This window comes from Ambystoma mexicanum, chromosome 8 (genome assembly GCF_040938575.1).
Source record: "Ambystoma mexicanum isolate Mex_15411 chromosome 8, UKY_AmexF1_1, whole genome shotgun sequence".
Classification (NCBI taxonomy): domain Eukaryota; kingdom Metazoa; phylum Chordata; class Amphibia; order Caudata; family Ambystomatidae; genus Ambystoma; species Ambystoma mexicanum.
This window is the reverse complement of record NC_090929.1, coordinates 6,222,960-6,244,180: the sequence shown is the minus strand read 5'-3', so window position 1 is coordinate 6,244,180 and position 21,221 is coordinate 6,222,960. Positions and strand designations below refer to the sequence as shown.

The window sequence follows — 21,221 nt, the reverse complement described above, 5'->3', positions numbered from 1 at the left end:
TTCTAGGGGAGTTTAAAAAAATAAAGAGCTTGCACCTTTTTCCCTCAGGGGATATAGAATATGTTAAATTCCCCGACTGTAAAAACGGTTTTCTGGACGAACTGGGGCTGAGCTCCACTAGGGCCTATGATACAATTTTTACAAGCTGCGGGGGCGTTAGAAGAAAAGGGCTTAAGAGTTGCGAGAGATGGTTGTGAGATTAACTCGAATGAGGGCAAGGGTCCGCTCAGATAAACTCACAGAAGCAAGAAAGAAGCCTTGGGCCCCAAAGAAAAGAGGACAGTAGAGACATGGTAGAAACCAAGAAGGAAGTAAATGTCTTGGCGGCCCTCCCCGAAATCTTGGCCCAAGTTTTGAGTCGTATGGGGCAGGGGTGAAGACGACTTTAGTCAGTCCGCCCAACATTTAGTGAGTTGGAATACACGGGGTTCCAGCACCTTCAGAGCCAAAAAAGTTCAAGATTACCTTTGGGTCAAGATGGATATTTTGATATTTCAAGAAACGTGGATGTTGAATGCAATAGAAATCGAAGGCTTCACCATTTTCTGATTACCCTCAAGTCAAAAACCTCTGGGTAGATCAGCTGGCGGGCTTTTGATAGCTCTGAAAAACAGCTCAGTGAGGAATGCTAAGGTGATCTTCAGGGATAAAATTGGCATTTTGGCCACCAAAATTAAACTTAATTTCGATATTCAAGATCCATGTGTAGTGGTGGTAAATGTTTATTGGAACCCTGCATCTTCTACTCTCGATACATTTTTGGATATGTTGGGAGGTGTATTGTCAACAGTGAAATCAATCTTGGGTAAGGCTAATATTATCGTGGCAGGGGATTTTAATTCCATATGTATTGAGAGTGTAATCCCCAAGGAGGGTTACAAAAACTACCAGGAGTGGGCAGAAATGGTTAACTTTCATGAGCTCATGGGGTCTGGAAATGCTGAATGGGAATTCAGAGGGGGAAAAAGGTGCTACCGTGACTTGGAGACGAGGGGAGTAAACATCTATACTAGATTATATTTTCATCAGTGCGAGCCTCTTCTCAAGAACCTCCACGTTGCTAGTAAATCACGAGGGGGGTAGTGACCATGCCAGACTGGAGCTATCCTTTCCAGAGATGCGGGGTGATCAGCAGTGGCTTCACAAGCAAGATCTGGAGGGAAGGGGGGGGGGAGTCAGATTAGCCAAGTATGGGCAAGGAGGGGAAAAACTAAATAAAGCACTGAAGATGTTACCAAACTCCTCCCTGATAGATCATTGTCATCCAGACAATTATATTCGCTTTATCTGGTCAACCGTGCCACCCAAGATGCCATCATTAGCAGTCAAACAGCATCATCTGCATGAGTTTGATGAGGAAACTATTTTCAGGAAGAGGGAAATGATTAGAATCTTCGGAGTCTTAAAAAACAAAATTTGGCACAAGATAGTTTCATAGGGGAAGCCATTAGTATTAGGAGTAAGTATCAGCATTGGTCAAAAAATCAAAGAATGGCCAGACTACAAAAAGATGGCGAACAGATGTTGAAGTTTGTGGCTGAAGCTAACACGCGAGGGTTTTGGTCAATAATGGAGCAACTGGACAAGCAATCAAATAGCACCCTGTGTAACCTGGTCCCAGAAGCAAAGTGGGTTGAACATTTATCAGCTATCCTTCAGAAACCAAGTGAGGAAGGGGTCCCAATGAAGCTGGAGGCCAAATGGTCTCTGGCCTTGGTAGAGGAAGAAATTGCAGAGATAATCAGATGCTCTTCGCTGTCTAGGGCTGCTGGTCCTAGCGGGCTTACGTATCAAGTTCTTAAAAACGCACCAGAGTTCTGGGCGGGTTTCTTGAGGAATCTATTTGGGGAAATTTTGTCTACAAAACACTTCCCACCGTCCTGGAAAACAGCGTTGATCATCCCACTCTTTAAGGGGGGGACAGGACCAACCCTGCTAGTTATCGACCGATTGCGCTTTTGGATATTGAAAGCAAGATCTTTATGAGACTGATAGTCAAGGAGCTTACAAACTGGGTTGATAGTGTGGGGGCCCTGCCCCGATTTCAAACAGGGTTTAGAAAGGGCCTTTCCACATCGATAAATGGGTTAATCTTGAGCCTAGTGAGTGAGTTCTCCGCTGAGAAAGGTGGTCTACTCTTGTATGGGGCGTGGATTGACCTTTCGAAGGCGTTTGACCAGATTAGAAGACGTTTGCTGTGGGCGAAACTCAAACTGAAGGGTGTCCCAGAATCTCTATTGGCTATGCTAATGGAGCTGCATAGGGACACTAAAGTAAGGGTAAGGCTAGATGACAAGGGACATCTGTCAAATTAAGTGAATGTAGAGAGAGGAGTAAGGCAGGGGTGCTTGGGAGCCCCTTTATTCTTCAATCTCTTTCAGTCAAATTTGGGGCAAGATCTTGAACGTTCCGAGTTGGCCAGCCCAGTCCTCAATGGGAGTAAGATCTTCTGGTTGGTTTATGCGGATGGCATAGTTCTTGTGGACCGAACGGCCATAGGCCTTCAAAGACTTCTGACCAAATTGGGTAACTATGCCGAGAAAAACTGACTAATAATAAACCCATCAGAATCGAAGATTCTTGTGTTTAAACACCCAAGAAAGAAAATCAGCTTCGATAACTGGTCCTTGAACGGGCAGACTATACCACGAGTGGATGAGCTAATCTATCTAGGCTACAAGATCTATGCCAGCCCGAGAAACCAGGAACATGGTATCCTTTCCAAGGCCTATGATGAAAATAATCAAAGCCAAATATTGCAAATTCTCCATCTTGCCATTGATCAAATATTATGTAGCCAAAATAATTCTGGTTATCTTGTATGGTTTAGAAGTGAAACCCTCACTCTTGAGTGCAATTTGGGCCAGAATAGAAGGTAGAATTTGGAAAGGCTGTGTTAACCTACCTATAAGTACACCTGGGTGGAACATGCGGTTTGAACTGGGTCTTGTTGCTTTAGAATGCTGTGCAGAATGAAAATTAATCGCATTGCACAGAGAGATAATGTGTCCTAAGCCAGACTCCCTGTATGAAAATGTCAGAGGTCATTTGAAAGGCGCAACATCTAGAATCTTGAGAGGACTGCATTTAAAAGCAAAACACATACTGGACAGAGTAAATGCAGATCTTGAAACTCTGATAACCAACCCTCTCAAGGTAAAACGGGACTTGGAGCGGTTAGACATGGTCAAAACTATCTCTTTGGTTAGAAGATCTAAGCCGCGCAATGCGTTTTTGACGGCAGAAAAAAACATAGGCCATTTGCCATGTTATTTAGTAAAATATCCTGACCCCAGAATAAGATCTAATATTTTACGGGTGAGATTGAACTTGGTCCCCACTGGGGCGGTCTTGGCAATAAGAAAACAGGAAGAACTTGCGGTCAAACTATGTAAAGTGTGCTCCGATCCAAGACTCCAATCACTTTGACATATCCTAATGGAGTGTGAAGGGATTTGGCCCTTGAGGCTTGCGAAATTAAGAAGATTCACACATGAGGAAGTGGGTCTTGTCTCGGAGCATCTTTGGAAAAGAATGATTGCAGGCCAAGAAATCCAGCTAACTGCAACAGTGGTTGAAATATTGGGAAATCTGATCCTGTTAAATGAATTATGTTGGGAAATGACTTGGTTAAGGGCTGAGGGCTTGGGAGGTAGCTTGACCTATATTAAGGAATATCAGATCATGAGAATTCTATTGTGGAATGTTGGGAAAAGGGGAAGGTCAAATGCATCCTTTATTGTTCGGAAATTAATTTGCAGACTAAAGGAGATGGGGTAATTAGCCCACGTCGAGTTTCAAGAAATGGAGAGAATGCATTTATTTTATCGAAATCAATGTGTGTAAATGGGTATTAATTCTTTTTTAACTATTTTTATTTTGTCTACTTTCCCCATCTTTAGGAATGTTAAATGTTATTAGTTGTTTAATAGTTTGTAAAGGTTCTAATGAAATGAAAAATGTTCTTTTCTTTTGGTGAACCAAATACAATAAAAAATAAAAATAAAAATAAAATAACTCACTGAGAGCAGCACTCAGTTTACCCAGATACAGCCGCACCTCCACTCTCAGATGTAATGCCAACTGGCTGCCTATTTGTGACAGAATCACATAACGCACCCTGGCTATCACTTATAAATGCCTCACGAACACAGCCCCTAAATACCTGTCCGACAAATTCTGTAAACACCAATGATATTTGAACCTAACTGCACTGTATTTTGCATTGCATTCCCTGATGTGCCTGATGTTTGAATCTAGCTGCGCTGTATTCTGCATATTTGAATCTAGGATATTATATATATGCTGGATATTGTGTAATACCACCTAGTCTATCTACATCCTGCCACCTTAAAACTTGTCAATGCCCATTAGCCTCAGTGAGCCTGCCTATACCTAACCTTCTTAAATTACATTGAAATACCTCAATTTTGTACCTAGCTAGTCAGACGCTCCTAGCTTGACGGCACTAAGAATTCTTACGTGCACCTGAATTCCAAACCGCACCTGGCTTGTCTGTCGCATCCAGGCTGCTCGCCTTCAACCAGTTAGCATGTACTCCCTAAATCCAGTGAAACAAACTATTGCTGCCAACCTTAGGATAGCTAAGTTACCTCGCCTCATCACCTCCGCCATTATATTAGCAGCATTATCACTTAGCCTAGCTACTAAAGTTAGCATGCTGTCCCACAGCACCAGGCCACTCCATTCCCACCACCCATACCACACCATGCCGATATCACAACTAATCATAGAACCTATAGTGAACCAATATCAGGAAGTTACTATCTTACAAAGGCCTTGTAGTACCACAGACAGAAACCTTAAACTTCGCGCACGCCTGCCTAAATTGCACGAACTACCAGCTAAGAAAATTGAACAACTCAATGTCCAAAAAAAAAAACACCTACTCTCAAAACCAATTATAGATTATACCAGGAAAGATAGCAATCCCAAAAAACCCTCACAAAACTGCTCCAAATTCATCTCCACTGCTAGTCTCAGTACCACGAACCCCAAACCTGAAAGTCACAAACATCATCTCAAAGGTGCGCTCATTAACGCTAGGTCGCTAGTAGCACATGCAACAGAGATTTCAGACATCATTCTTGCAGACAACCTCGACTTCCTGGCTATCTCAGAATCTTGGCTTCATGATGCAGCAGGACCTGCCCTATCATTAGCAGTTCCAGACAATTATACCATCTTACGAGCAGACCGACACACCTCTCGAGGTGGGGGCCTAGCTATCATAGCCAAGCTTAGTCTTGACATGAGAATTAACACAACCCCCATTTCGAAATCTTGCGAATGCCTTGCGGTCAAAATTGCCACCGCTAACTCCCAAACACTGAACCTCATCCTTATCTATAGACCTCCAGGTCCTACTGGAACCTTCGCTGAGGACCTATCTACAACCATATCCAATAATCTAAAAAGCACCTCCCAAACAATAGTGCTAGGGGACTTCAACCTAGGCTATAATGACGCTAAGGATATCCAATCCACAGCCACAGCTCTGGTCCTTGAAGAACTGGGTTTCTCCCAGAAAGTTAACCTTCCTACTCATGACAAAGGCCGCATCCTAGACTGGATAGCGGAACATAACTGTGGAGTAATCATCACAGAAACTATACCCCAGATCTGGACTGACCACCATCTATTACTATTCACAGTAGCCACGAACGCGGCCACGGCTCAGTCGCCACTTGCCCCTCCCATGCCCACGAGGAACAAAAAACTTATGACGGCGGAAAAACTGCTGCCCATCATTCTACCACGTCTGAACTCGCTCCCAGCGAATACGGATCCAAATGTGTTAGTTGAACAATTTAATGAAACTATCAACACAGCCCTCGATCACATAGCTCCGCTCAAGCTACGTAATAGTAAACCTAAGAAACACCTCAACTCATGGTTCACTCCTCACCTAAAAAAGCTCAGACTAATCAAAAGAAACCTTGAAACTACCTGGAGACTCTATCCCTCAGCTGAAAACAAACTCAACCTAGCCAAGGCATCCTCCCAATATAAGAAAGACATCTTACTAGCCAAAAAGGAAACGTACAATACCAGAATATCACAATCTAAATCTAGTGTCAGAGAACTGTTCAACATCCTTAAAGAACTGGAAACTCCTATTGCCCCCCAAGAAAACTGTACCAAGGATAAAAATTGGTGCTCCAGCATACAGTCGGCCCTCACCAACAAAGTAGCCAATCTACAAACTAAAATTGCCCTCAAAAAAGCTTCTCTTACACCTCACATCCCACAGACTACAGTTCCACATCCAAAACCTAAACAAGAACTACGTTTCTGCTTCGCTAAGGTATCGACCATTGAGGTAGAAAAAGTTATCTTGGGACTAAAACCATCCAACTGTAAAGGTGATCAATGCCCTGCCCAATTAATCAAGGACGCTGCGAGAGAATTATCGCCATTCATAACCAAACTCATCAACTCATCCTTTACCACAGGCACTGTACCGAATAACCTAAAAGAGTCCTGGGTACTGCCACTCCTAAAGAAGCAAACCCTTGACCCGGCCATCCCTACTAACTTTAGGCCTATCACGACCGTGCCCTTTCTTCTAAAAATCTTAGACAAAGTGGCATACATGCAAATACAAAACTTCCTTGAATCCAACCTTTTACTTGGAACACGACAATCCGGATTCCGCCCACAGCATGGGACTGAGACAGCCCTAATCGATCTCAAGGCCCAAATAGATCAATGTAGAGACAATGGCCAAGCAGCCCTTCTCCTATTGCTCGACCTCTCAGCGGCCTTTGATTTAGTCGACCACACAGTATTATGCAGTCACCTAGATTCTGCAGCCCACTTCTCCAAAGAGGCCATAATATGGATCAAGTCTTTCTTGAGTAACAGAACTATGAGAGTCTTCTCTCCCTCAGCCTCAGCAGACCCGATCCCCATAACATGTGGGGTACCTCAGGGATCCTGTGTGTCTCCCACCCTCTATAATGTATTCACAAAGCCACTTTTTGACGAAATGGATCATCTGGGTATTGCCTACACCAATTACGCAGACGATACCCAGATCCTCCTCCCGCTTTCAGGTGACTACGTCAGGGATCTGGCCTTAGTGAATAAAATCTACAGCATCGTTCAGGCATGGATGGCCACACACGGCTTATGCCTGAACGATGACAAAACTGAACTCATTATCCTAGGCACCCAAACATACATAACCAAACTCAGCCCAGATTATGCCAACTTCATCATCGATGGGAACAACATAAAAGTAGCGAAGAAAGTGAAGACCCTAGGCTTCTACCTAGATGTCACCCTGAACTTTGCTAAACAAGTTAACTCCTTAGCCTCAGCTACCGCATACACATGCAAACTAATCAGAGCGAGCAAACAATTCCTTTCTACAGACAGCTGCATCACGCTTGCCAGAGCCCTCATACTCTCCAAACTGGATTATTGTAATGGACTATACATTGGGGCTAATAAACAGATCATTCATAAAATCCAGGTCCTCCAGAACAATGCCCTGAGAGCAGCTCTCAACATTAGCAGAAAGGAGCATATATCATCGGTAAGAAGAGAACATAAATGGCTATCCACACAGGACAAAATTCAACTTAAAATTGCCTCCCTCACCCACAAGTGCCTCAACAACAAAGCACCACCATATCTCAAGGATAGGCTACACCCTAGAACCTCGACCAGACCCACAAGAACAGCAAATGCTAACTGCCTACAAGTCCCGCGTTTTAAACTTGAGACTATAGGAGGACAGAGCTTCCCAGTCAAGGCAGCGCAGCTGTGGAACTCACTTCCCCTTGGCATCAGAGAACCCCAGCCCTTTGCGAAATTCAGGCAGAACTTGATCAATTGGCTGAGAGTAAATGACGACTAACTAACCTCCCTGTCCTGACTGTTTCCATTGATATACCAACTGAAGCTCCACTGGCACCCCTATACCAGACTATCTAAATCAACTCCCTTTTGCACTAGAATGTTCCTGATACCTGTATATTACTACTGTATATATTATTGTACACTTTATATTGTATGTATATTACTACTGTAGATATTATTGTATACTCCTGATAGTGTACCCACACCTGTAAACTGCGCTGACTCTGGACCTAGCTCCGGCCGGTTATATATATGCCTACTATATACTGTATATTGTATGATACCCTTGTACTGTTACTATTTACTATGTACCTGTAACTAAGCTTAGCATTTTCTTGTCCTGTGCGCCCTGATGCCCCAGGGTTTGGCGCGCCCTATAAATAATAAACTAAACTAAACTAAACCAATCCTCCCGTAACACCAGATTGACTCATTCTCACAGCCTTGTGGTATTGAGGTTCAATCTAAAAACAGCTGGAGGAGCCAGCTTCCCAGTCAAAGCAGCTAAGCGATGGAACTCATTCCCATCTCTCTCAGACAAGAACCCTCCTTCCTCACCTTCAAAGTTAGAATAAAAAACTGGTTGAGTAACAAGTCCCTTCATTAAGTCGACACACATCACTATCCTGCTACCATATCGCACTGCCTCTTCACCTCCTCCGCACTGTTCATTATTTGACTCATGTTTATGCTTCTGTACAAATGCCTCTTGTTGCGTGACCTATCTTTAACCTGGGTCCCTCATTCCATTTCTATATTTGCCTGTCACCACATTTTGCCTGTCGTATTTTCGCCTCACCATGTATGTAACTCCTAAGTTCTCAAGCTCCCAGTTACCCTAGGGTTCGGTCCGAAATATAAATAATGAACAAATACAAATAAGAGAGATGCAGAAGAAAATAAAGAAGGGATAAATGCCTATCAACTAATGCAGCTCCCCTGGGGAATAACATGTGGTATCAGCACATGAAAAAAGGTGGGGAAAGGGCATCTGATGAGAGCTGCTATGTCTTCTCTCTCAGCCCCTATGCCATGAATACAGTAAGGACTTTCATTTCGAAGGAGGTATCAGCATACAATGCAAAATGCCTCAGCCATCTTGCAGGATGTGCTACTCAGGGACAGTTCCAAGGAAGCTGGGCAACCTTGCGATGGAGATCAAGATGGTCGTTTCCATACCAGTACGTCTATATTAAAACTACACATATGTAGAAGGAGCCTGGATGGAAAATCAAGATGCTGGTGTCTCCTGCTGCAGGACAGGATGAAGTGATCATTCAAGAAATGAAGAGAATGAACTGTCCTGATGTAACAGAAATAGCAGGATCACCTGGATGTTGGGAACAAACTCAAATGTTGATCTATGGACAAGTGCATACCAAGAAAGGATGGGAAGAAGGAATGGTGTCCTGTGCAGCTCATCTGCTGAAAACTGATTACAAACAAGAAGTTCAGAAAGTGAATGATGGATGCTTGAAGTCATGCGCCAAGCACTCTAAATTGTTGACATGGGTAGAAGATGAATCAGGCCCAGTAGTTGTAGTCCATTGGTTAATGCAAAGTTATGTTTACGAAATCATTGGAAGCACCATATAGGATATAACAAGCAATGCAAGACCACAATTGACGTTCCTAGGATGAAAGGAGGGACAGCCATCCTTATGGATCGATATTGGGCTTGTGGATCTAGAGCCTATATGAAGTTGCCCAAGGATGGGGGCAGAGTGTGTTCCTTGGTGCTCATCCATGTTCCAGCATTAAGTGATTCCTGAGAGCGATCTAAACATTGGTGGATTGCCGAAAGTGGATGAACATTTGAGAAAGAGAAGATCACTTGAATTTCTATGGATGAAAAGAGAGAATTACCTCTCAGCCAAATCAATAACAGTGTATGAAACCATTCCTTAGGAGCACAAGTTATTCAGCAAGACTGCTATGATAATGACAACCATATTTATGCCTGGGCGTCAGACAGTAGTGAACGCCAAATGGTTGAAAATTACCAGATGGGAACTTTTGCAGACAATCAAAGGTACCATAAAGGGATTCAACACCATTAAAGAAGAGCTGAGGGCCATACGACTGATGACCTTCCAGAATAGGTATGTCCTTGACATGATCACAGTGATTGAAGGAGGAGTTTGCGCCAAAACCGAGCCATCATGTTGCACAATTATACCGTCTCACGATGACCAGAATGGAACCTTGACAGATACCATAACGTTGACAGACCTGCATACCAAGATGGAAGTTGAGACGGATGACATTGAAGATGACAGTTAGTTTACCTCCTTTTTCTCATGGATCCCACAGTGGTTGCAAACGTATTCAAAGTTCTTTCATTAGTTGCCACTTAGTATGACGTCACCGCTGACATATTTTTGATATAAAGCTATGAATTGTGTGAAGATCGCTGAGAGAACCTGAGCGTACGTCCGCTGATGTTCATTGTAAATGTTTTAGATAATTGTTAATAAAACAGTATTTTGCCATTTTCCTGAGTTGGTTTGGTTATTTGGACGAGGAGTTATTCTTTGTGACCCATCCATTGCATGCACGTTCCTAAAGGGCCGGAAGCTCAGGTGGTTTGGAGGCCCTAGGAAATGTCTGTGTCCCACCTTCCGACGCAGCATCACACAGGCAGCAGCAGTCCCCACCACCTCCAGGGCCTTCAGGATCCCCATGGACCCCAGCCCATAGCATTCTTTGGCTGACCTTATTACATATGTCACCCCACTGGCACTGGCATAACGTGAGACTGATCCTCACTGCCCAAGATGCCATCTTGGGAATGCTATTCGGCCAACGTCACCCTGTCATTCCCAGAGCACACCTGGAAAGTCTCCCTTGCAAGCTTGACTTCACTAAGCAAGCGGCTACCAAAGAACCCCAAGTGCTGACTAGTGTCACTCAAGCAAGTATTCCCCAAACACTCCAGGGTCCTAGACACTCAGAGCCCCATTACCCTGGTCACCGACATGGTTGGGGTGTGAGCGGGAGATCTGCACAATATTCACTCAGATAAGTGTCCCCCATGTACAGAGGGGGGTTCTGCTGAAGTGATCTCACTCGCCGGCATCCCTAATGGAAGGGGGAACTGCACACAGTCTGCAAAGGCTTTTATATTGTGGGGTTCAGGAGCTGGGGACTACAACATTCCAGCCATTGCTCGGGCTGTTAGCCACACACCCTGTATATAATTATTTTAAACGTGTACAATACTCAATGTCTTTTCCCATTGGTTGCGCATCAGACAATTGAAAAATAAATATGAAAATAAACAAAGTTCTACCGGGTTTGGCCTCACGTTGTTGCTATTTCTGGACAATCAGCGAAAAGACTGTGGATGGTTCTAGAAGGCATGGAGCACGTTTAGAGTCAGCAGAGCAAGGGATTGCTCTGTGAACTTACATTCCGATGGATTTGGTCTGCACGTCACAGCTGAGTTCAGCTCTCATATGTCACGTACAGAACTCTCTCGGGCCTTATAACTCTGTATCGAGGGGTGTGTGAAGGGGTGCAAATGTCAAATAAGGAGGCATGTGCAAATGAGGGTACACATGGCATAGATGGAGGTGAGTGTGAATGTGTGTGTGCACATGTCAGGAATGGAGGAACATAAGAATGTGTGTGGGCATGTGCCAAGGTGGAGGAGTGGGGGAATGTGTGTGTGTGCATGTGTCAAGGATGGAGGAGTGGGAGAATGTGTGTGTGTGTGCATGTGTCAAGGATGGAGGAGTGGGAGAATGTGTGTGGGCATGTGTCAAGGATGGAGGAGTGGGAGAATGTGTGTGTGTGGGCATGTGTCAAGGATGGAGGAGTGGGAGAATGTGTGTGGGCATGTGTCAAGGATGGAGGAGTGGGAGAATGTGTGTGGGCATGTGCCAAGGATGGAGGAGTGGGGGAATGTGTGTGTGTGGGCATGTGTCAAGGATGGAGGAGTGGGAGAATGTGTGTGGGCATGTGTCAAGGATGGAGGAGTGGGGGAATGTGTGTGTGTGCATGTGCCAAGGATGGAGGAGTGGGGGAATGTGTGTGTGTGCATGTGTCAAGGATGGAGTAGTGGGGGAATGTGTGTGTGTGCATGTGTCAAGGATGGAGGAGTGGGAGAATGTGTGGGCATGTGCCAAGGATGGAGGAGTGGGGGAATGTGTGTGTGTGGGCATGTGCCAAGGATGGAGGAGTGGGGGAATGTGTGTGTGTGTTCATGTGTCAAGCATGGAGGAGTGGAAGAATGTGTATGTGTACATGTGTCAAGGAGGGAGGAGTGTGAGAACATGAGTGTGGGCATGTGTCAATGCTGAAGTAATGGAAGAATGTGTGTGTGTGCGCATGTGTCAAGGACGGAAGAGTGTGAGAATGGAATGTGTATGTGTGCATGTGTCCAGGATTGAGGAGTGTGAGAATGTGTGTGTGTGCCTGTGTCAAGGATGGAGGAGTGGGAGAATATGTGGGCATGTGCCAAGGATGGAGGAGTGGGGGAATGTGTGTGTATGCATGTGTCAAGGATGGAGGAGTGGGAGAATGTGTGTGTGTGGGCATGTGTCAAGGATGGAGGAGTGGGAGAATGTGTGTGGGCATGTGTCAAGGATGGAGGAGTGGGGGAATGTGTGTGTGTGGGCATGTGCCAAGGATGGAAGAGTGGGAGAATGTGTGTGGGCATGTGTCAAGGATGGAGGAGTGGGAGAATGTGTGTGGGCATGTGTCAAGGATGGAGGAGTGGGAGAATGTGTGTGGGCATGTGTCGAGGATGGAGGAGTGGGGGAATGTGTGTGTGTGGGCATGTGCCAAGGATGGAGGCGTGGGGGAATGTGTGTGTGTGCATGTGTCAAGGATGGAGGAGTGGGAGAATGTGTGTGGGCATGTGTCAAGGATGGAGAAGTGGAGGAATGTGTGTGTGGTTGTGCATGTGTCAAGGATGGAGGAGTGGGAGATTGTTTGTGCATGTGTCAAGGATGGAGGAGTGTGAGAATGTGTGTGTGTTCATGTGTCAAGCATGGAGGAGTGGTAGAATGTGTGTGTGTACATGTGTCAAGGAGGGAGGAGTGTGAGAACATGAGTGTGGGCATGTGTCAATGCTGGAGTAATGGAATAATGTGTGTGTGTGCGCATGTGTCAAGGACGGAGGAGTGTGAGAATGGAATGTGTATGTGTGCATGTTTCCAGGATTGAGGAGTGTGAGAACGTGTGTGTGTGTGCCTGTGTCAAGGATGGAGGAGTGGGAGAATGTGTGTGTGTGTGCATGTGTCAAGGATGGAGGAGTGGGGGAATGTGTGTGTGCATGTGTCAAGGATGGAGGAGTGGGAGAATGTGTGTGCATGTGTCAAGGATGGAGGAGTGGAAGAATGTGTGTGTGTATATGTGTCAAGGAGGGAGGAGTGTGACAACATGAGTGTGGGCATGTGTCAATGCTGGAGGAATGGAAGAATGTGTGTGTGTGCGCATGTGTCAAGGATGGAGGGTGTGAGAATGGAATGTGTATGTGTTCACGTGTCCAGGATTGAGGAGTGTGAGAACGTGTGTGTGTGCATGTGTCAAGGATGGAGGAGTGGGAGAATGTGTTTGTGTGCATGTGTCAAGGATGGAGGAGTAGAAGAATGTGTGTGTGGATGTGTCAAGGATGGAGGAGTGTGAGAACGTGTGTGTGTTCATATGTCAAGCATGGAGGAGTGGAAGAATGTGCGTGTGTGTATGTGTCAAGGAGGGAGGAGAACATGAGTGTGGCCATGTGTCAATGCTGGAGGAATGCAAGAATGTGTGTGTGTGCACATGTGTCAAGGACGGAGGAGTGTGAGAATGGAATGTGTATGTGTGCATGTGTCCAGGATTGAGGAGTGTGAGAACGTGTGTGTGTGCATGTGTCAAGGATGGAGGTGTGGGAGAATGTGTGGGCATGTGCCAAGGATGGAGGAGTGGGGGAATGTGTGTGTGCATGTGTCAAGGATGGAGGAGTGGGAGAATGTGTGTGCATGTGTCAAGGATGGAGGAGTGGGAGAATGTGTGGGCATGTGCCAAGGATGGAGGAGTGGAAGAATGTGTGTGTGGATGTGTCAAGGATGGAGGAGTGTGAGAACGTGTGTGTGTGTTCATGTGTCAAGCATGGAGGAGTGGAAGAATGTGTGTGTGTACATATGTCAAGGAGGGAGGAGTGTGAGAACATGAGTGTGGGTATGTGTCAATGCTGGAGGAATGGAAGAATGTGTGTGTGTGAGCATGTGTCAAGGACGGGGGAGTGTGAGAATGGAATGTGTATGTGTGCATGTGTCCAGGATTGAGGAGTGTGAGAACGTGTGTGTGTGCATGTGTCAAGGATGGAGGAGTGGGGGAACATGTGCTTATCTGAGGGACTGACTTAGGTGTTAATGTGTGTGCAAATGCAGGGTATGGCACAGTATGTGTATGTTTGTGCACATATCAGGGATGGGGTCATGTTTTACGGACACAGATACATGTGGCAAGAATGAAAGCGTGCACTTGCTAGTGTTTCAGGGGGCGTGGTTGACATACCTGCAATAGCTCTCGCTGACCATGCCGTAGACAGAGATATTCTCACACATCTCCATGGCCAGGATCATGGTGAACCACCCGGTGCTGAGGAAGGAGCCAGACTTCATCCTGTGGAGAGAGGAGAGAGGGGGTAAGAGAGCGGCAAGGGTCCGTACAGGGAGAAGAGAGGGGGTAAGAGAGCGGCAAGGGTCCAGACAGGGAGGAGAGAGGGGGTAAGAGAGCGGCAAGGGTCCAGACAGGGAGAAGAGAGGGGGTAAGAGAGCGGCAAGGGTCCAGACAGGGAGGAGAGAGGGGGTAAGAGAGCGGCAAGGGTCCAGACAGGGAGAAGAGAGGGGGTAAGAGAGCGGCAAGGGTCCAGACAGGGAGGAGAGAGGGGGTAAGAGAGCGGCAAGGGTCCAGACAGGGAGGAGAGAAGGGGTAAGAGAGCGGCAAGGGTCCATACAGGGAGGAGAGAGGGGGTAAGAGAGTGGCAAGAGTCCAGACAGGGAGGAGAGAGGGGGTAAGAGAGCGCAAGGGTCCATACAGGGAGGAGAGAGGGGGTAAGAGAGCGCAAGGGTCCATACAGGGAGGAGAGAGGGGGTAAGAGAGCGGCAAGGGTCCATACAGGGAAGAGAGAGGGGGTAAGAGAGCGGCAAGGGTCCAGACAGGGAGGAGAGAGGGGGTAAGAGAGCGCAAGGGTCCATACAGGGAGGAGAGAGGGGGTAAGAGAGCGGCAAGGGTCCATACAGGGAGGAGAGAGGGGGTAAGTGAGCGGCAAGGGTCCATACAGGGAGGAGAGAGGGGGTAAGAGAGCAGCAAGGGGCCAGACAGGGAGGAGAGAGGGGGGGGGTAAGAGAGCGGCAAGGGTCCATACAGGGACGAGAGAGGGGGTAAGAGAGCAGCAAGGGTCCATACAGGGAGGAGAGAGGGGGTAAGAGAGCGGCAAGGGGCCAGACAGGGAGGAGAGAGGGGTTAAGAGAGCGGCAAGGGTCCATACAAGGAGGAGAGAGGGGGGGTAAGAGAGCGGCAAGGGTCCATACAGGGAGGAGAGAGGGGGTAAGAGAGCGGCAAGGGTCCATACAGGGAGGAGAGAGGGGGTAAGAGAGCGGCAAGGGGCCAGACAGGGAGGAGAGAGGGGTTAGGAGAGCGGCAAGGGTCCATACAAGGAGGAGAGAGGGGGGTAAGAGAGCGGCAAGGGTCCATACAGGGAGGAGAGAGGGGGTAAGAGAGTGGCAAGGGTCCATACAGGGAGGAGAGAGAGGGTAAGAGAGCGGCAAGGGTCCAGACAGGGAGGAGAGAGGGGGTAAGAGAGTGGCAAGGGTCCATACAGGGAGGAGAGAGGGGGTAAGAGAGCAGCAAGGGTCCAGACAGGAGGTCATTCTGTGGCAGAGGAGTGAGGGGGTAAGAGAGCGGCAAGGGTCCAGACAGGGAGGAGAGAGGGGGTAAGAGAGCAGCAAGGGTCCATACAGGGAGGAGAGAGGGGGTAAGAGAGCGGCAGGGGTCCAGACAAGGAGGAGAGAGGGGGTAATGAGCAACAAGGGTCCAGACAGGGAAGAGAGAGGGGGTAAGAGAGCGGCAAGGGTCAGACAGGGAAGAGAGAGGGGGTAAGAGAGAGGCAAGAGTCCAGACAGGAGGTCATTCTGTGGCAGAGGAGTGACGGGGTAAGAGAGCGGTAAGGGTCCAGACAGGGAGGAGAGATGGGGTAAGAGAGCAGCAAGGGTCCAGTCAGGGAGGAGAGAGGGGGTAAGAGAGCGGCAACATCCAGACTGGAGGCCATCCTGTGGGCAGAAGAGAGAGGGGGTAAGAGAGAGGTAAGGGTCCAGACAGGGAGGGGAGAGGGGGTAAGAGAGCAGCAAGGATCCAGACAGGGAGGAGAGAGAGGGTAAGAGAGCGGACAAGGGTCCAGACAGGGAGGAGAGAGGGGGTCAGTGAGCGGCATGGGTACAGAAAGGGAGAAGAGAAGGGGTAAGAGACCGGCAAGGGTCGAGACAAGGAGGTCATCCTGTGGACAGAGGAAAGAGTGGGTAGAGAGCAGCAAGGGTCCAGGCAGGAAGGAGAAAGGGGGTAAGACAGCGGCAAGGGTCCAGACAGGGAGGTCATCCTGTGGCAGAGGAGTGAAGGGGTAAGAGAGCGGTAAGGGTCCAGACAGGGAGGAGAGATGGGGTAAGAGAGCAGCAAGGGTCCAGTCAGGGAGGAGAGAGGGGGTAAGAGAGCGGCAACATCCAGACTGGAGGCCATCCTGTGGGCAGAAGAGAGAGGGGGTAAGAGAGAGGTAAGGGTCCAGACAGGGAGGGGAGAGGGGGTAAGAGAGCAGCAAGGATCCAGACAGGGAGGAGAGAGAGGGTAAGAGAGCGGACAAGGGTCCAGACAGGGAGGAGAGAGGGGGTCAGTGAGCGGCATGGGTACAGAAAGGGAGAAGAGAAGGGGTAAGAGACCGGCAAGGGTCGAGACAAGGAGGTCATCCTGTGGACAGAGGAAAGAGTGGGTAGAGAGCAGCAAGGGTCCAGGCAGGAAGGAGAAAGGGGGTAAGACAGCGGCAAGGGTCCAGACAGGGAGGTCATCCTGTGGGCAGAGGAGAGAAGGGGTAAGAGAGTGGCAAGGGTCCAGACAGGGAGGAGAGAGGGAGTAAGAGAGTGGCAAGGGTCCAGACAGGGAGGAGAGAGGGGGTAAGAAAGCGGCAAGGGTCCAGAGAGGGGGTAAGAGAGCGTCAAGGGTCCAGATAGGGAGGAGAGAGGGGGTAAGAGAGCGGCAAGGGTCCATACAGGGAGGAGAGAGGGGGTAAGAGAGCGGCAAGGGTCCATAAAGGGAGGAGGGAGGGGGTAAGAGAGCGGCAAGGGTCCAGATAGGGAGGAGAGAGGGGATAAGAGAGCAGCAAGGGTCCAGACAAGGAGGAGAGAGGAGGTAAGGGAGCAGCATGGGTCCAGACAGGGAGGAGAAAGGGGGTAAGAGAGCGGCCTGGGTCCAGACAGGGAGGGGAGATGGGGTAAGAGAGTGGCAAGGATCCAGACAGGGAGGTCATGCTGTGGACAGAGGAGAGAGGGGGTAGGAGAGCAGCAAGGGTCCAGACAGGAAGGAGAGAGGGGGTAAGAGAGCAGCAAGGGTCCAAACAGGGAGGAGAGAGGGGGTTAGAGAGCGGAAAGGGTCCAGACAGGGAGGAGAGAGGGGGTAAGAGAGCGGCAAGGGTCCAGACAGGGAGGAAAGAGGGGGTAAGAGAGTGGCATGGGTACAGACAGGCAGAAGAGAGGGGGTAAGAGACCGGCATGGGTCCAGACAGGGAGCTCATCCTGTGGACAGAGGAGAGAGGGGATAAGAGAGCAGCAAGGGTCCAGACAGGAAGGAGAGAGGGGGTAAGAGAGCGGCAAGGGTCCAGACAGGGAGGGCATCCTGTGGGCAGAGGAGTGAGAGGGTAAGCGAGCAGCAAGGGTCCAGACAGGGAGGTCATCCTGTGGGCAGAGGAGAGAGGGGGTAAGCGAGCGGCAAGGGTCCAGACAGGGAGGAGAGAGGGGGTAAGAGAGCGGCAAGGGTCCAGACAGGGAGGAGAGAGGGGGTTAGAGAGCGGCAAGGGTCCAGACAGGGCGGGGAGAAGGGTAAGAGAGCGGCAAGGGAACAGACAGAGAGGGGAGAGGGGGTATAAGAGAGTGGCAAGGTTCCAGACAGGGAGGGCATCCTGTGGGCAGAGGAAAGAGGGGGTAAGAGAGTGGCAAGGGTCCAGACAGGGAGGAGAGAGGTGGTAAGAGAGCAGCAAGGGTCCAGACAGGGAGGAGAGAGGGGGTAAGAGAGTGGCATGGGTCCAGACAGGAAGGAGATAGGGGGTAAGAGAGCGGTGTTAGGGAGAATTCTCATAAATGGCTGATTTCCCTTGCCTAATGAGTCCCTCAGCAGCTGGATTTCTATGGTTTATTTTTTACACCTGGTAAGAGTGAGAGCCTTTTTTCCACTCTTACATGTGTTTTGATGTGTGTGTTTTCACCTTTTGTGTGATCCTGGGCACTGGAGCCTCACCTACTCCATGGCCTCATATTTTTCATGTGTGTTACACAGCACCTTCAGTGCAGTGACACTGGGTTGTCTTTGAGACTTCCCCCTGACTCCATTTTCTGGGGCTGACTACTGTCCCCCAGAAAAGGTAAAGTTGCCATTAACTTTATTTTAGTCACTTTAAACCACAGACCCAGTACACCCCATCTTACATGGAGTATTGGAAAGGGTTAATTCCTATCCCTTTTTGTCTGTGTCTCTTGGAGCATTGTTTCGCTCGCTTTACAGCAAGGCTTGGCTGGTGGCAGTGGTATTTACCCTAACTTTTCTACCGTGGTTATTTTACATAACCATGGTATTGTTTTAGGCTATTATATTAGCCTCGAACATAAACCCGCTTGACCAAATATATTTTATATTGGCGGCTCCGGCTGGGTTTATTCACCATTTCTTTTTGTTAAAGTCTTTCTCGTGTTTTACTCTGTGCGCCACACAAAGCTACAGTGGGCCGGATAGCCAGGAAGGTCGGACCCTGCTTGGGTTTTAAGGAGCGCACCTGTTATTCGTTGCTTTGCTCTGCTGCTGGTTTCTTCCCTGGGTAGTGCAGGACCCTCCAGTCTTCTTACTTCTTGTCAGTCCAACAGTCGGTTCAGGAACCGTGAGCCTGCAGGAGCTACCAGGAACGTCTGCCTCAGCTACAGCTCCCTCTCCATTTTAAGGTACTGTGCAAATCCGGTTGACACTTTCGGTCAGCCGCGACGAAAGTGTTTGAAATCTTTCTCCAATCCGAGGGCTTGTCCTTCTCTTCTCTTTGAACTAACTTTTCTACCAACCAACCTCGTCCGGAATCTGTGACACGAACTTTACCGCAAACTACCCTGAACTGTGTGATCTTGAGCAAAAGACTTTTGACCCATTAACTTTGCCCCTGAGCCTTTTCTACCTGATTCTATCACTGTAGTTCCTCTTGTTCAATTGCCCTGAGTACTTACCTGTTGGTGTGATTTAAGTTCTATTAACTTTGCTTTTCCCTCCCTTTTAAGTTGCTGGAGTGCCATTTTGCTCCCACTTCATTTTGTGAGCTTAAATTGTCTGGAATTTGAGGGAAGTGGTGTGGTGTATTAAGAGTGTGATGTTTAGACTGCTTATAATAGTGTAATGTTATACAACTGAAGAGTGAAATAAATGTATATTCTTTTACTTGAAAACCTTGATTCAGTGTTTGCCTGAATCATAGTAATTGCTGTCCTTTGTGTAACTATCTGATACTGCTCACTTACTCTTGAGATAAGTCTGGCTACTCAGCCATCGCTACCACTTTAACTGTGTAGTACAGGCTTGTACCAAAGGTGAATTTGTACTGTCACTTGTAGTCTTAATTGTGTGTGGTGTTCCCAAAGGGTACTGCATATGATTCTGCCTAACACTGGTGTACAGCGGTGAGGATAAAAGTATAGTAATTACACTTAGAGTGCTGCTATTACCTTTGATCAACTAACCACAGGGCTAACATCACTAAAAAGCAAAATTAATCATGTCTGATATGGAAAGCCACAGTCAGGAGACCCTCCTGAGTTACACTGCTGATTATTTAAGAAACATGTGTAAAGAAAGGAAACTCTGTCAAAGGCAAAAAGATTGATTTAGTTGAAAATATATTAAAGAACCAAAGTCTGGGGAGTGGGGCTGAGATGCCGGACTCTCTAGCAAATATGGAAAGTATTGAGGAAGATGCTATGTCTGTCAATGATGAGTTGGAAGAGGTAGATGTGTCTTTTAATATAAGCCTCTCTGCCCCCTTGCCTGCTCAGCAACCTCAACCCTTGTCCACTGGGACCCCCACAGGTCCTACAATCAGTCCTGAATTCATTGCTCTAGAGAAAATGAGGCTTGAACTGGAATTCAAACATTTAAATGCTCAAACTGAACAAAAACACCAAGAACTTAAGCTCAGAGAAATGGAGTTGAATCGTGAACTAGAAATTAAAAGATTGTCTCTTGAGAATGCTTCTCTCCCAGAGTCTTCTAGGTCTTCCAGTCCTAAGAGACCCTGTATGCCTAAAGAAATTGTGGGTAAGTATGAGGTTAAGCCTGATATTTTGGATTGGTTGGCAATGTTTGAGTATAACCATGGGATTCAAGACATTACAGGGAATCAGTTGCTTCCTTGGCTCTTCTCTCGGCTACCCAGGCTTGCATCTGATGTTGTGATGGAGTTGGGGAAGGTGGATAGGATGGATTATGAGTGTGTGAAGCTAGCTTTAATTGCTAGATTTGGGAAGACCCCTTAAGAGGTTTAGGACCCTCAAAAAGCATGATGGTACCCCTTGGGCTACCTGGGTATGTGAGCGTTTGAAAAACTTAGATGGTTGGATTAAGGGTTACAGAGTAAACACTTATGAGGGAATGAGAAATCCTGTTATGTTGGAGTCTATTTTTGATGTCTGCTCTCCTGAGCTCGGACAGCACTTGGCTGATTCTAAGGAGATAGATCCAAAGAAGTTAGCTAAGGCTGCTGACTTGTGGGTTGCCAAAAGGGCTACTCACAAGGATTATGCGGCTACTCAGAAAAAGGATGAGGGGAAACAGCCAAAGAAAGATAAAGAGAATTCTAATACCTCCAATACAAAAGAGGGCCACAAACAACAACATAAGGGTAAACCCCAAGGGAAACCAAATCAGGCTAGTGCACCATCTGGACCCAAACCAGATGGAGGTCAGAACAAACCCCCATTCATCAAAACATTTGGGAAATGTTATGTTTGTGGGTCAACTGACCGTGTGAAAGGGGATCCCAAATGCAAGGGTAAACATTCAGGGGTCCACACGGTCTCCTTAGCCTTCTCCCCAGAGGAAGATGTACCTAT

At 47.6% G+C, this 21,221-nt stretch overlaps 1 protein-coding gene across 2 annotated transcripts in view; it reads right to left on the bottom strand.

Moving 5' to 3' along the window:
• ST6GALNAC4 (ST6 N-acetylgalactosaminide alpha-2,6-sialyltransferase 4) overlaps positions 1 to 21,221 on the bottom strand; it is a 266,878-nt gene that overhangs the window by 37,200 nt on the left and 208,457 nt on the right. For both annotated transcript variants that reach the window (XM_069609108.1, XM_069609109.1), the window contains exon 5: positions 14,398 to 14,505. In XM_069609108.1, coding sequence (XP_069465209.1) covers positions 14,398 to 14,505 — 108 coding nt within the window. The remainder of the gene's footprint in view (positions 1 to 14,397; positions 14,506 to 21,221) is intronic.